At 43.7% G+C, this 13,997-nt stretch overlaps 1 protein-coding gene across 1 annotated transcript in view; it reads left to right on the top strand.

Annotated features, from left to right (window-relative positions):
* Window positions 1-13,498, top strand: part of Thrap3 (thyroid hormone receptor associated protein 3) — a 40,686-nt gene extending 27,188 nt beyond the window's left edge. The window contains exons 4-11 of the mRNA XM_051172056.1: window positions 1,023-1,721; window positions 3,013-3,185; window positions 4,204-4,315; window positions 5,878-5,962; window positions 7,494-7,681; window positions 10,743-10,938; window positions 11,340-11,483; window positions 12,865-13,498. Coding sequence (XP_051028013.1) covers window positions 1,023-1,721; window positions 3,013-3,185; window positions 4,204-4,315; window positions 5,878-5,962; window positions 7,494-7,681; window positions 10,743-10,938; window positions 11,340-11,483; window positions 12,865-13,086 — 1,819 coding nt within the window. The 3' untranslated portion in view covers window positions 13,087-13,498. The remainder of the gene's footprint in view (window positions 1-1,022; window positions 1,722-3,012; window positions 3,186-4,203; window positions 4,316-5,877; window positions 5,963-7,493; window positions 7,682-10,742; window positions 10,939-11,339; window positions 11,484-12,864) is intronic.
* The last annotated feature ends 499 nt before the right edge of the window (window positions 13,499-13,997 follow it).

The raw sequence follows: 13,997 nt of genomic DNA, 5'->3' as shown, positions 1-13,997 counted from the left end.
GTAAGAAAGTCCAAGGCTTAAGCCAGGAAAGCCTTTAAAAACAAAAGCACAAGATGGGTTTATGCCCTAGTAGAAGTTACCAAGCTTCATATTAGGACAGGGTATGGCGTTGTTTTGTTCCTGCTGCCCTGGGAGAGGGCATGGTAAGTGATAAGAATTGTTTCTGTGTAGAATGGATTATTTGAGAGGACTGTGTGTTAGTCAAGAGAGTCAAGCGGTTCTTCCTTCTGTTCTTTACTCTTTTACTAGCACCTTCTCTGGTGCCTGCTGCCCCTTGATTCTTTGCCATGTACATCAGTGTAACTAATTCAGTTTGTGTTACCCATTAATTGCCCATAATTAACATATGTTCAAAGTCTGTACTTTGCTGCAGTTAGAGAAATTGCTTTGCAGTGTAAGTTTTATTCCTTGCCAGGACTAAATGTAGATTTGAGTCTGGTTTCTGCTTTTCCACTAGGACAGTAATGATTTGCTTCTTTTCTCTATTAACAAGTATTTTGTTTTTATGTGTTCACAGTATATTTCATTATGTAGATCTTCTAGGTGACTTGAAGCAAATTTGAAGTCTCTTTTTGAGACTTGTATTTCCAAATGTGAGTTGTATAAAATCAAAACAGTCCAAAGTTGAACATTCTGTTAACTTTGCTGAAAGCAGATTTTAAATGAATGAGTGAAAGTTGGGATAAGACTTTAGTTGTTTTTCCTTTAGACCACATTACAGGTAAGTAAAAAACAATTTTTCTTCAGTATCTTAAATAACTTGCTCTTCTAGTTTTTTTGTTGTTGTTGTTTTTATAAGGCACATTTCCATTGACTCTTAAATGTTGAGTTCGTAAATCCGTGAAGGATTCTTTTCCCTCTCCCCCAGAAATTGTTAGAAAAGACAGGTAGACAGGCCTGATAATACTCAGATCTTTAGATATGTTTGCTCAGAGACTGGAAACCAGAGCAGGAACAGGTGCTGTGTAGCTCAGGATGCTCAGGAGGCCTCTTGTTTGTCTTTCTTGTATCTTTAAAACTAGGTATCTGGAAGAGCAGAAGACAGAGAACGGGAAAGATAAGGAGCAGAAACAAACAAATACTGATAAAGAGAAGCTAAAAGAGAAAGGGAGTTTCTCTGATGCTGATGTAAAGATGAAATCTGATCCATTTGCTTCCAAAACGGACACTGAGAAGCCCTTCCGAGGCAGCCAGTCACCCAAAAGGTATAAGCTCCGTGATGACTTTGAGAAAAAGATGGCTGACTTCCACAAGGAGGAGATGGATGAGCAAGATAAGGACAAAAGTAAGGGAAGGAAGGAACCTGAGTTTGATGATGAGCCTAAATTCATGTCTAAAGTCATCGCCGGTGCAAGCAAAAACCAGGAGGAAGAGAAGTCAGGCAAATGGGAGAGCCTGGTGCATATGGGGAAGGAAAAGCAGAGAAAAGCAGAGGAGCTGGAGGAGGAGCCTTTCACAGAGAGATCCAGAAAGGAGGAGCGTGGAGGGGCCAAGAGGAGTGAGAGTGGGCACAGGGGCTTTGTGCCAGAAAAGAATTTTCGGGTGACTGCATACAAGGTGGTCCAGGAAAAAAGCTCATCACCTCCCCCCAGGAAGACCTCTGAGAGCCGTGACAAGCTGGGAAACAAAGGAGACTTTTCCTCAGGGAAGTCTTCCTTTTCCATTACTCGGGAGGCCCAGGTCAATGTCCGGATGGACTCCTTCGATGAGGACCTTGCACGGTGAGGAGTGCTCCTTGTTGACCCTCGGGGCTCTAATGGCCCAAACGGTTTCCTTACCCCTTCTTCCTTAGGGTGGAAATGTTCCCTTGCTGCCACCTGTCAGTGCCAGTACCTTTATGTCTGTCCCTCAAGTGGAGAATGATTATGGCCTGTAGGCATTGTTGGAGTAAAGAAAGTCTTCAGCAATAGTGGTTGGCTTTCTTTGTTTCTGGGAGGCTCAGAACTGCTATTTTGGTCTGGTTTTGCCTCTAAGCCAATTCCTACCCACATTTTTTCTTTTATCTGTGAAGACACTAGAGAATCTTGTCCCCATTTTACTTGAGTCGGCAGAATCTGAAAAATTTCCCACCATTAAATAACAGAAAATTAAAAATTGATGCGTCTAGCCTTTTCCTAGTTTCCACTAACAACAGGAAAGCAGACTGGCTGCTTTCTGACTTAGTATAATAATCTATCCAGACATTTAGAGCTCTCCCTGAGTGGGGGTTTCTACTCTTGCCACTTCTGCTTAAGAAGGGAGAAGGGTGCACACATGCCATACCATGCATGTAACATTCATGTGAAGGTCAGAGGACATCTTTTGGGAGTGAGTTTTCTCTTTCTGCCATGTAGGTCCTGGGAATCAAGCTCTGGCTTGGTAGCCACAGCCTGCACTCACTACTTGCTTCTTTATTTTCCCTCATTGAATGAGTTTCCTAGCCAAGCCAATATCTTTCTGCTTGTTGTGTATGTTAAAACGTGCAGCAAGAGGAAATAACCACCACCAAGGTTTTAACACTTTGCTGAAAGGAAAGAGACTTTTGGACCCACCTTTCCTTGTAATGTATTAGGATTACTTGAAACATTGTTAAAGAACAAAAAGGGTGTGGGTAGGTTCAAAAGGGACTGAGGGATTGGCAAGATAGTTCAGCAGGTTGAAGGCAACATCCACTAAGCCTGGTGATCTGGAAGGAAAGCACTTACTCCTACATGTTGTCTTCTGACTTTTAGTTGTGTGTGCCACACGCATTCATCCTCCCCTCCCTGGCATAAAATAATAAGAGGAAGCTGTGGCTCAGTGTTGGAAGACCTGGATACCTAGTATGCACAAGCACTCCACACCCTCACCCTAAGCCTGTAAAGGCTGGCCCACTGGTGAAATTCTAGTACTGAGGCAGAAGATCACAAGTTCACAGACAGCCTTGAGTTACATAAGGGGAAAAACTACCTTGAAAATTAGTATATTTTTATGGGTAAAGAATAGTGACTTTCTGTATCTCTTGTCACACTGAATCTCGTATTTGTTTTTCAGACCCAGTGGCTTACTGGCTCAGGAACGAAAGCTTTGTCGGGATTTAGTCCATAGCAACAAAAAGGAACAGGAATTTCGTTCCATTTTCCAGCACATACAGTCGGCCCAGTCTCAGCGCAGCCCATCAGAACTGTTTGCCCAGCACATAGTGACGATTGTTCATCATGTTAAAGGCAAGTCATTTCTACACACGAGTCTTTGTAGAAACAAGATGACTAGGGAATGAGGAAGCCTCTAGGGCCCTTAAAGCTAAAGGCTTTAAAGCTTAAAGGAACATTCTTCAGGGAGAAGTTTCCATGTTTTTTGTTTTGTTTTGTTTTTTGAGACAGGGTCTCCTTGTGTTAGCCTTGGCTGTCCTGGACTGGCTTTGTAGACCAGATTGGCCTTGAACTCACAGTAATCCGCCTGCCTCTGCCTCCCAAGTGCTGGGATTAAAGATGTGCTCCACCACACCCAGCAAAGTTTCCATGTTTTAATAAAGGGGAATGTTTTAAAATGCTAGCAATCTGTAATGATGATAACAAAATCTTCAACATGACTTTTTAAAGATTTATTTTATATTTATCTATGTTTATGTGCCTGGGTTGGGAGGTTCCCGTGGAGGCCAGAAGATGATCTCAGATCCCTTTGGAGCCAGAGTTACATTCAGTTGTGAGCTGCCTGACAAGGGTGCTGGAAAGCGAACTTGTGTCCTCTGGGAGTACAGCAGCCTTTCTTAACCTCTGAGCCATTTCTCCAGCCTCTGAGAAGTGACTTTTCCATTATCTCCTTTTCTTTATAGCAGTTTCTTGTAGACTTTGTGATGTGAATTTCTTTCCCAAGTTGTTGTATTGTCCCCTGGGCAAATAAAGATGGGTAGGTTGAGAAATGGCCAAGAACAGTGATTGAGAAAATGGAACTGGGCTGGTTCACAGGCTCCATCTAGGGTTAAAGACAAGTAGTAGTTATTCTTGTGCCCAAAGGGAGGTGAGCACCAGGTTCTTTGTCCTTGTTTCATGCCCCTGAGATTAGGGGGCTAACTAGAAACCCAGCATTGGATTGTTTCTGAACCAGCCACTTTCCCTTCCTCTTTTCAGTGTATTCTATGGGTTTGAACACTTGAGTTGTATCTCTGGTTACAGGCTCTTGGGGGAGTTGAATATAGTATCTGCTCTTGATAACCTATTAATGTATTTTCTTGAATCTTAACAGAGCATCACTTTGGATCCTCTGGAATGACATTACATGAACGCTTTACTAAATACCTAAAGAGAGGAAATGAACAAGAAGCCGCTAAAAATAAGAAAAGCCCAGAGATACACAGGTGAGGTCCTCAGCCTTATACTGCGGGTTGTGATTAATTGTCAGCTGATATTAAACTCACCTTGCTGAAGTTTCCTGCTAATGTACTTCGGATCCAAAATTTGGGGTAACATTCTCTAGGGCACAGGGAATGGAAAGAGTGCTTTGAAGGTCATAGTCATATTGGGCCCAAAGAACCTGAGGTCCCTGTAGTAAGAATAAATACTGACTTCTTTAGGAAACCTTACATACTTCATGCATTTTGTTTAGGAGAATTTGCTGAGGACAATGGTTGAGGGAGAAGCTTAAAATTGACTTGTCTCGCCGGGCGTGGTGGCGCACGCCTTTAATCCCAGCACTCGGGAGGCAGAGGCAGGCGGATCGCTGTGAGTTCGAGGCCAGCCTGGTCTACAAAGTGAGCCCAGGACAGCCAAGGCTAACACAGAGAGACCCTGGACTTGTCTCAAGGGGTTTAAATAAGTTATAGCAGGTTTAAAGAGTATCCCTTGTAATTAAGGGGATCTGTTAGACACATGGAAATCTTTTCTGGAATTAAAGTTGTAATTCGTTGGTAGTCTGTCAGCTTAGTACTGAGGAAGACCCAAGTTTATTTAAAAAAAAAAAGTGTCTGTATCAATCTAGGGCAGTTTCTCACCCAGAACCACTTTTACAGAGAAATAATGGGCCCATGTTCTCAGATTCTCAAGATAGAAACTACTCTTAGGTCAGGGCAGTAGAGGTGATTATAAGCAAATCTAAGATTTAAATCAGACTTGCTAACTAGTGGTACCATTGGGAAGGAACAGAGGCTGGGCATGGTGGTATAGGTTTTTGTTTTATTTTATTTTTTTATTAAAGACAGGGTCTCTCTGTGTAGCCTTGGCTGTCCTAGACTCTCTTTGTAGACCAGGCTGGCCTTGATCTCACAGCAATCCACCTGCCTCTGCCTCCCGAGTTCTGGGATTAAAGGCGTGCGCCACCGCGCCCAGCTTTGGGAGTCAAAGGCAGGCAAATCTAATCTAAATTGCAAGTTCTAGGATAGCAAGGGCTACCTAGAAAGAGTCTGCCTGAAAAACAAAAGAGTAGTGTGCTGGGTGCTATGGTTCAGTGGTAGAATGCTTGCCTGGTATGCACCAAACTCTTGAGTTGAACCCCACCCAAATAAAAAGTAAAGGAACTTGGGTTGGCAAGATAAGGTTTAGTGGATAAAGTTGCATGTTGCTAAGCTTAGTGACCTGACTTTGGTCCCCAGGTTCCATATTGTGGAAGGAGCAAACTGACTCCCATAAGTTGTCCTCTGGCCTCCACATTTATGCTATAGCTTGTGCATTAAAGATGCACACTGAGTGTAGGTGCACACACACACACTTTTTAAAGTTATGTTTGTGTTAAAGGTCTAACTCAATGATAGAATGCATGCTAGGCTTTCACACTTCATCTTAACACCAAATATATATATAACTAGTAGCAGATGAGCTGTGAAAAGTAACTGTGTCTCTGACTCCATTACCCACCTTAGGGTCTAGAATGTTAACCAGCGCTATTCTGTAGAATAGTATACAATTTCTGTGTTTTTAATTTTAGGAGGATAGACATTTCTCCCAGTACATTCAGAAAACATGGTTTGACTCATGAGGAATTGAAAAGTCCCCGGGAAGCTGGCTACAAGGTGAACTGTTGCTTTGATCAGTAATTCCAACAAAATGAGTGCGTTGGGCATGAACTTGACAGAAATGTGTTTGTTTAAATTACTCTCTACTTAAGTTTGTGTTTTTCTTTTAAGGATGGGCATAATTCTAAAAATGAACTACAAAGGGTTAATTTTTATTAAAATGTATCAACAACCTTTGTGAAGTGGTTAGAATATGGTAAATGACCCCAGAGTCTATTGAGGTGAGCTTGAGAAAAAAAAGAGAGGCGTTTTGGAACAAGTGCCCATGATGAGAGAAGAAACTTTTTGTGATATTTTTCTGCTTGTAAGTATTATCAAATCAACTGTCTACATGCACTATTTCCAACCATGATTTCAGAAAGACATGCATGTCAGAGCAGAGTGAAATATTCATATCTTAACTCAGTAGACTGTGTTCAACAGCTGGTGCGCTTTTTTGTTTTTGTTTTTTCCTAACATTGTACCATATCATCTGTCGATTACTGTTACTTTAAAATGGCCTGGCTACATTTGCAGTGATGTGCACACAACACTAAGAGGTTAAAACTCATAAGCAGTCTTTTACTGTGAAATAAATAGATGAAGTTTTAAGATATTAATATTTATTGACTATCATTCATAAATATAGTTGAAATTTGAAATGAAAGATAGCTGTTCTGTGCTGCTGAAACTTTTTTTCTTTTTTTAATACTGTTTTAATTTTTCCAAACAAATTTGTCATTTTGGTTGAGAGACTCTGGTGCACTCTTCCATCCATCTTCCACCGTTTTCCCTGTCTCCACATGCCCTCAGCCTGGCCCTAGTGAAATAGCAGAAGTCTATGCTCCCATGCCTTCAACAGTCAGCTCCTTAGTGATGCTGTCCAGTGGCCCAAGGAGTGGTAGCTGCATTTGTCCTTTGTTGTCATTATTTGTTTAATTGGCTTTTAGAAATTACAGAAGTCTTAGATCCACTCTCAGAAACAAATTGATTTTTAAAAAAACCTCCTTTGTATCATTCTTACTGTTAATCTCAGTGAAATATTGTGTCAGGAAGTTTATAGTTGTGTATGTAAGATGTTAATACAGAGTGGACAGCATCCTGTTAGCAAGGGCTTGTTTTTATTGGACAAGTCCCATGGATGATGTCCCTGAAGCCGTCTTAGGCTTTTGCCCTCATGTGTTACTGAAGGCCATTGCAGAGGTGATCTGGCCAGTGTTCCTTATTATATTTTAAGGTAGTTCCACACAGTAGTGGGTGGCTGCTTTAAGTAGGGAGAAGTAAGCATTTCCTATAAACCTAATACAAACACCTCCCAGAACTGATTTTTGGCCATCTTACTATATACACCTAGCCAGAGTCATTACTGGGACACAAAAATCAAGGATTCAGAGACAGCACCTTGGTTGTTCTTAAAAACAAAGCAAAAACTGACTGGGGTGAGGCTCTTAGATTTCTAGTGCCTCCATAAGTTGAAACCACATTTGAGAATGAGTGAGTTAATAGTTCTGAACCCCCAAAACCTTAATTTTGACATCTTTTTGGGCAGGCTGAGGGAAAATACAAAGATGATCCTGTTGATCTTCGCCTTGATATTGAACGTCGTAAAAAACATAAGGAGAGAGATCTTAAGCGAGGTAAATCAAGAGAGTCCATGGATTCCCGAGACTCTAGCCACTCAAGAGAAAGATCAACTGAGAAAACAGAGAAAACCCACAAAGGATCGAAGAAGCAGAAGTATGTGATTCTAGAGTAAAGTCTGTCACCCGCACTAGACTGTCTGTCTTTTCTTAGTGGTGGTTTGGTTTTGCCTTTTACTTTAGAGTCTGAATACAAAACCTTGCCTAGCCCAGAACTTCCTGTGTAGACCAGGCTGCTCAGACCCTTTCCCACCACTCCTGAGATTACATGAGAGCACACAACACATACCCCTTTGTGCTCTTGGGATACACCAGGCCTTCTTATCCAGAGGACTCCAGGGGGAGGAGTCTTTGTCTTAAATACCATGTAATAGTCAAAAAGAGGATTGCTAACTTGAAAATAGAGCTTCTGTTATCTAAGTAGTTTTGACTTTGTGCAAGAAAATAATGCTTGCACAGATGGTGTGGTAATTCATTGGGAAGGTTGTTTGACAAGTCTTTTGGACATGTTCTTTCTCTTATATTTTTGGTTGTGAACCTAACCGTTAACAGCTGAGCCATCTCTCCAGCCAGTGTGCTTATAGTTTAGAAAGTGATTGTTGAGTAAAAATACTGGTTGGGAGTGGGGGTGCTGGAGAGATGGCTCAGCTGTTAAGAGCACTGTAGAGCACTAGCTGATCTTCTGGGGGATCCCGGTTCAATTCCCAACACCTCACATAGACATAGATGCAGGCAAAACGCCAATGCACATAAGATAATAAATAACCAGGTGGAACTAGATAGGACAGGGTGTCTTTTAAACTAGTTTCATAGACAGTTCAAAAGAGGTATTCCAAATATTTCTTAAACAAAGTAGGCATTGTTGAGTTGTGTAGGACTGCATGCCAGTATCACGCTGTTTCTGTTTACATTTTTTTGGTGGTGCTACAGAATGAACTCTGGTCCTTGCACATACTAAACAAACAAGTGTGTTCCAGCCTCAGCGTACTGTTGAACAGTCTACAGTTTTGGTCACCTTTATTAAATGGAGTAGAGTTGCAGTCTTTAAACCTTCTCAAAAAGCAATAACTCTGCTGTTCTCAACTTGAACTGGCAGGCTTTTGGCTCAGGTGGCTTAGACTGGCCTCACTCACTGTGAAGGCTGAAGGTGGCCTTGAACTTTTGATCCTCTTTTGCCTCCTAAGGTTGGGTTTATAAATGTGTACTATGTTACCACTGGTGGGAAGGGGGGTGAATTCCCACAAGCACATCAGGATTGAGTGTAGAAAAGCAATTCTGATAATTCTTTTTGAAACATGCCTACCCCTGAGTTATAGTGTAACTAACTTCCAACAAGTTGCTTAGAGCAGGTTTCTATAGTGCAATGCCAGCCCTACCAAAGGAAACAGGAGGATACTAAATCACTCTAAGGTATCAAGGACCAAGCCCCCAGGAATAGAGCCTTCATATACCTCAGTTTCTTGGTTGGTTGGTTGGTTTGGTTTGGTTTGGTTTGGTTTAGTTTTTCGAAACTGTTTCTCTGTCACCTTGGCTGTCCAGAACTCGCTTTGTAAACCAGGCTAGCCTGGAACTCACAGTGATCCACCTGCTCTGTCTCCCAAGTGCTGGGATTAAAGGCATGTGCCACCACGCCCTGCTGTGTATTTTTCTTTATTTTATATACCTTTGTGTTTTGTCTGCCTATGTCTGTGTAAGGGTGTTGGGTCACCTGGAACTCAGGTTACAGGCAGATAAGCTGTGAGCTACCATGTGGGTGCTGGGAATTTGACCCCAGTCCTCTGGAAGAGCAGCTAGTGCCCTTAACCACTGAGCCCCCCCCCTAGTTCTTCGTTTATAAAAAGCACTTTGGGCTGGTCGTGGTAGTGCACACCTGTAAACCCAGCAGTCAGGGAGGCAGAGGCAGGCCGATCCTGTGAGTTTGAGGCAGCCTGGTCTACAAAGCTAGTCCATGATAGCCAAAGCTACACAGAGAAACCCTGGGGTAGGGGGGTAGCAATTTGGGTCTAGAGAATTGATTCAACTATTAAAAGCAGTAATTTGATTCCCAGCACCCATTTGGCAGCCCAGATCATCTGCAGCCCTAGTCTGGGGAGATGTGATGCCCTCTTGGAGAGAGCTGGCGTCCTTGGGTACTGCATGCTTGAGTGACTGGGTCAAGGGGAAATGATTTGATTACAACACTGTGTCTCTGTACAATTTGTAAAAACTTTGTTTTTTTTAGACAAGGTTTCTCTGTGTAATAGTCCTGACTGGTAGGAGCTAACTATCTTTGTAGACCAGGCTGGCCCCTGCCTCCTGGATGCTGGCATTAAAGGCATGTACCACCATGCCTGACACCAAAGTTCTTTTTTAAGTGAAGACCTGGGAAATTCTTTGAGGCCTCTTTTCCTGGGAGCTTGGTCCTTGTGACACATAAGAGTCATTTAGTAGCCTCCTGTCACCTTTGACAGTGCTGGCACTGACTTCCAGTGTGGAGACAATGAGTCATCATATTAATCTCATTTGTCTAGTCTGTAATTTCCCCCCACACGAAGGGAAAGGAAGAGAAATCACTTCAGAAAGAATTGCTTCAGATTCTAGACTTAACAGCACAACCTATTTGAGCCCAGTAGGAGTGGTTGTATAGTTTAGTGGGCTAATTAGAATTGAGTTTGAATCCAGGCTTTCACCTATAAACTGAGTAATGTGGAATTCTGTGACTATTCTGTTGAATACTTGTTTTATTGGGCAGGTGTTTAGACATTTTATTTCATCCTTAGGGTGCCACTCACCCCCTTGTGCCCACTCACAACACAGCCTTTTTTTTTTTTTTTTTTTTTTTTTTTGAGTACTAGAAGTGACAGCACTTTCAACAAGGGGATTTTTGCTGCAGTGCCAGAGCAGCCATTGTGACTTACAGGCATACTTGTCTTCTCTGTTGATTCATGTGTTAGGCTGACACTGGAAGCCATGGTGGTGTTGTGTTCTTTATGTGTGATACATATTCACCACAGGCTTAGGAACAGATATGTCACTGAAAATGACTGGAGAACCAGGAGGAAGCCCCAGCTCTGCTGTGTAGTTGGGGTGAACAGGCTGGTGCTGACCCAGTTGCTTGGTAGTTCCTCTGTGAGAGGCTGTCAGAACCAATCTTGATTTCCTCCTCCTTGTCCATGTAGGAAACACCGCAGAGCAAGAGACCGGTCTAGGTCGTCCTCATCCTCTTCCCAGTCATCCCACTCCTACAAAGCGGAGGAGTACCCCGAGGAAGCAGAGGAGAGGGAAGAGAGCACCACAGGCTTTGACAAATCCAGACTGGGGACCAAAGACTTCGTGGGTCCAAACGAAAGAGGCGGCAGAGCTCGGGGAACCTTTGTAAGGACCTCCCTCCTTTCTCTAAGCCTCTGGCTTCTTCTAGCCCTGGATCTCAGTAGGGCACCAGTTCTTTTGCCTCTGGTCTGAGCAAGGCAGTTCTAGATTCTTTGGTTCATTAAGCTTCCACATTCATCTGCGTCTCTATTTCTAATAATTTCCAAGCCCATCTCTGGCTTCCCATCCCAGAACTCCCCCATTACCTTGGATCTTGCTTGAAGGAGGTCCTCTAGCTATTTACCCTGGACTGTCTACTTGGGGTGGGCAGAAACTAGTTTAACTACTGGAGACAGGACAGCTGTCCTTTACCTCTCAAGAAAATGTTGTAACAGAGCACAGGGAATTAATTTCCTATGCTGACATGGACCTTTTTTTTTTTTTTTTTCCTCCCCTTTCCCCTGCAGCAATTTCGAGCAAGAGGGAGAGGTTGGGGCAGAGGAAACTATTCTGGTAACAATAACAACAACAGCAACAATGATTTTCAAAAGAGAACCCGGGAAGAGGAATGGGATCCAGAGTATACACCCAAAAGCAAGAAGTATTACTTGGTATGTATCTGGGGTTAGCCAAGAAGGGCCAGCCAGAGAACCTTTGGCACACAATGCCTGACCTGAAGGCCTAGATTGGTCTACCTGACCATGTGGTTAAATTTGTGTGCAGGCTTAGAGCACTGTGGATGTTAGTATCGTGCTAGCTAGATGGCTCTTCTCTGGAGTGAGAAGTCAGTTTTGGCTCATCTTCTTCTGAGGTGTTTATGGATTCCAGAACAAGCAACAAATATAGCTGTTGTTGGGTAAGGTGGCACAGGCCTGTAATCCCAGCACTCAGGGAAGCAGATCTGTGTGAGTTTGAGGCCAGCCTGGTCTACAAAGTGAGTTCAGGACTGACAAGACTACATAGAAAAACCCTTGGGGTTGGCGGGGCACCCGGGTTGGGGGGGGGTGGGCGGGTTGCTGCCTTTCTTGTCCTGTGAACTTTGACTCCTCAATCACCCCGGCCTCTGTCACCCTCTACTACTATATTGACAAGAAAGTTGTAGACCTACTTGAGGAAAGAAAAAGATCTGTAAGTGTGGCTGGTTCTCATGCTGTTCTGGGCTTTTCCCTAGGCACTCACTCTCTTAGCCTTGCTGTGATTCAGCAGGCCTATATCCAAGCCTGTGTGATTCTTGAGGGTTGTGCCCAATTGCTGGGAGCCAGTTTGAAGCTTTTAGAGGGCCTGAGTAGGTGTGGGGTGCTGTGAAAGGCCCTGTAATGGCCCTTGCTTCTGTTGCCACCTGAGAACACTGCCCATCTGATCTTATCATGTGGCACACTGCAACCTTGGACAGCAGCAGCTGGCAGCTTAACTAAGCCTAAGACTGTGGATGGCTTTAAAAAAGAGAAAAGAGTCTAATCATTAGTTGTTAGTATGGGTTTTCGCCTTTTGGTTATCTCTCTGCTATGGAGGCTGTCAGAGCAGGGATTGTTTAGGATGTAGGTGCTTTTCCTCCTGTGATACACTGTCTTTTTAATACAACTGAAGAGGGGCTGTGCTACAAGAGGTCAGCCTGGGGTGGGTGATTTGGAAAGTGCTGAAGCCCCGGGTATGTCCTCTGTGTTCATTGTCTAATGGTCCAGTTCCACTACATGTTAGTATGATTAGCTTTCTAGAGCTTCTTAAGAGATGGTATTCTAAATAACATGATAATGATGGTGACAGGGTTAGATGAGATGCCTCCTGGTCTCTCAGTGACTTCTGTTGTGATGTCCACACTGTTGCCTTAGAGTTCCTTGGGTAGTATCCAATGATACTCTTGGATCTGAGCCTGTGGCAGTTTGGAGTGGGGGAAGGGCCAGAAAAGGAGGCTGAGGCACTGCCTCTCTGGCCCTTTTGGGTGGGTACAAAGAAGAGAGTGCCAGCACTAAAGCCAGTTTACTTTCCTTGCAGCATGATGACCGGGAAGGTGAGGGCAGTGACAAGTGGATGAGCCGAGGACGAGGACGAGGAGCCTTCCCCCGGGGTCGGGGCCGGTTCATGTTCCGGAAGTCCAGTACCAGCCCCAAGTGGGCCCACGACAAGTTCAGTGGAGAGGAAGGAGAGATTGAAGATGATGAGAGTGGGACAGAAAACAGAGAAGAGAAGGACAGTTTACAGCCCACAGCTGAGTAGGGGCCACTCTTGAGCCCTTGCCCAGGAGAGAAAGGCACTGGGAGAGGCTGGTGGAGCTAAACAAGGAGCCTCAAGAAGATCCTGAAAACCCCACCCCACAACCCACCAGCCACACAGGACCCTATGACAGCTATCCCGGTGCTGTCCCGCTGGACAGAGAACTCTGGCACAGAACCTAGGATCAGGCCCATGTCTTGAGCAGACCACAACACAATGGGCTCCGCTGTTTCTCATTTGTTGGTGTGTGGGGTGGGGGCAGGGTAGGGAGAATGATGCTGATGCTTGGATTTTTTTTTTTCCCCTTTCCTTTTCTTTTGGTCTCTTCCCCATTAGAAACCAAGTTTTCTTAATTTCATTTCCTTTGGAACTAAGAGGGTGAGCTTGGCTTTCAGTCTCTTCCTACCCCCATTTAAAAGAGCCCCTCCTCCCCTCTTTTTTTTTTTTTTTTTTCCTTTCTTTTAAAGGGATATGTAGTAATATTAGCAGAAAGATTTTAATTTGGGCAACTTTTGATTCTTAAGAGAAAACAAAGCATGTGAATAAACATTGAAGTGTTCACCTCAGTTTGGGACCAAACTGCTTGGATCTTTGTAAAAACCAGTTTTGTATGTTAGGAGGAGTTTAAGGCCTTTCTGACCACCTTGTGTTCCCTGTTCTCCACAGCCATGCTCCCAGCCTCCCATGCACCTGCTCTTGTCTGCTTTCTCCTGGGCTGGGCGTCCCATTCTCCACCAGCAGCTCCAGTGCCCCACACTTTGTAGTCCTGCTGGTCCTCAGCAAAGGGGGTGGAAACTGGAGGGTAGTTTCTGGTCTGTTTTCTAAGAACTTCTGAATTCTATTATCTTTACAAATATAAGATGAGAAGATACTTTTTTCAATATTTTTTATTAATCTTTTTATAAAATGAAACT

Source organism: Acomys russatus, chromosome 29, assembly GCF_903995435.1.
Source record: "Acomys russatus chromosome 29, mAcoRus1.1, whole genome shotgun sequence".
NCBI lineage: Eukaryota > Metazoa > Chordata > Mammalia > Rodentia > Muridae > Acomys > Acomys russatus.
Note: the sequence above shows the minus strand (reverse complement) of the source record. Positions and strands in the feature narration are given on the sequence as shown.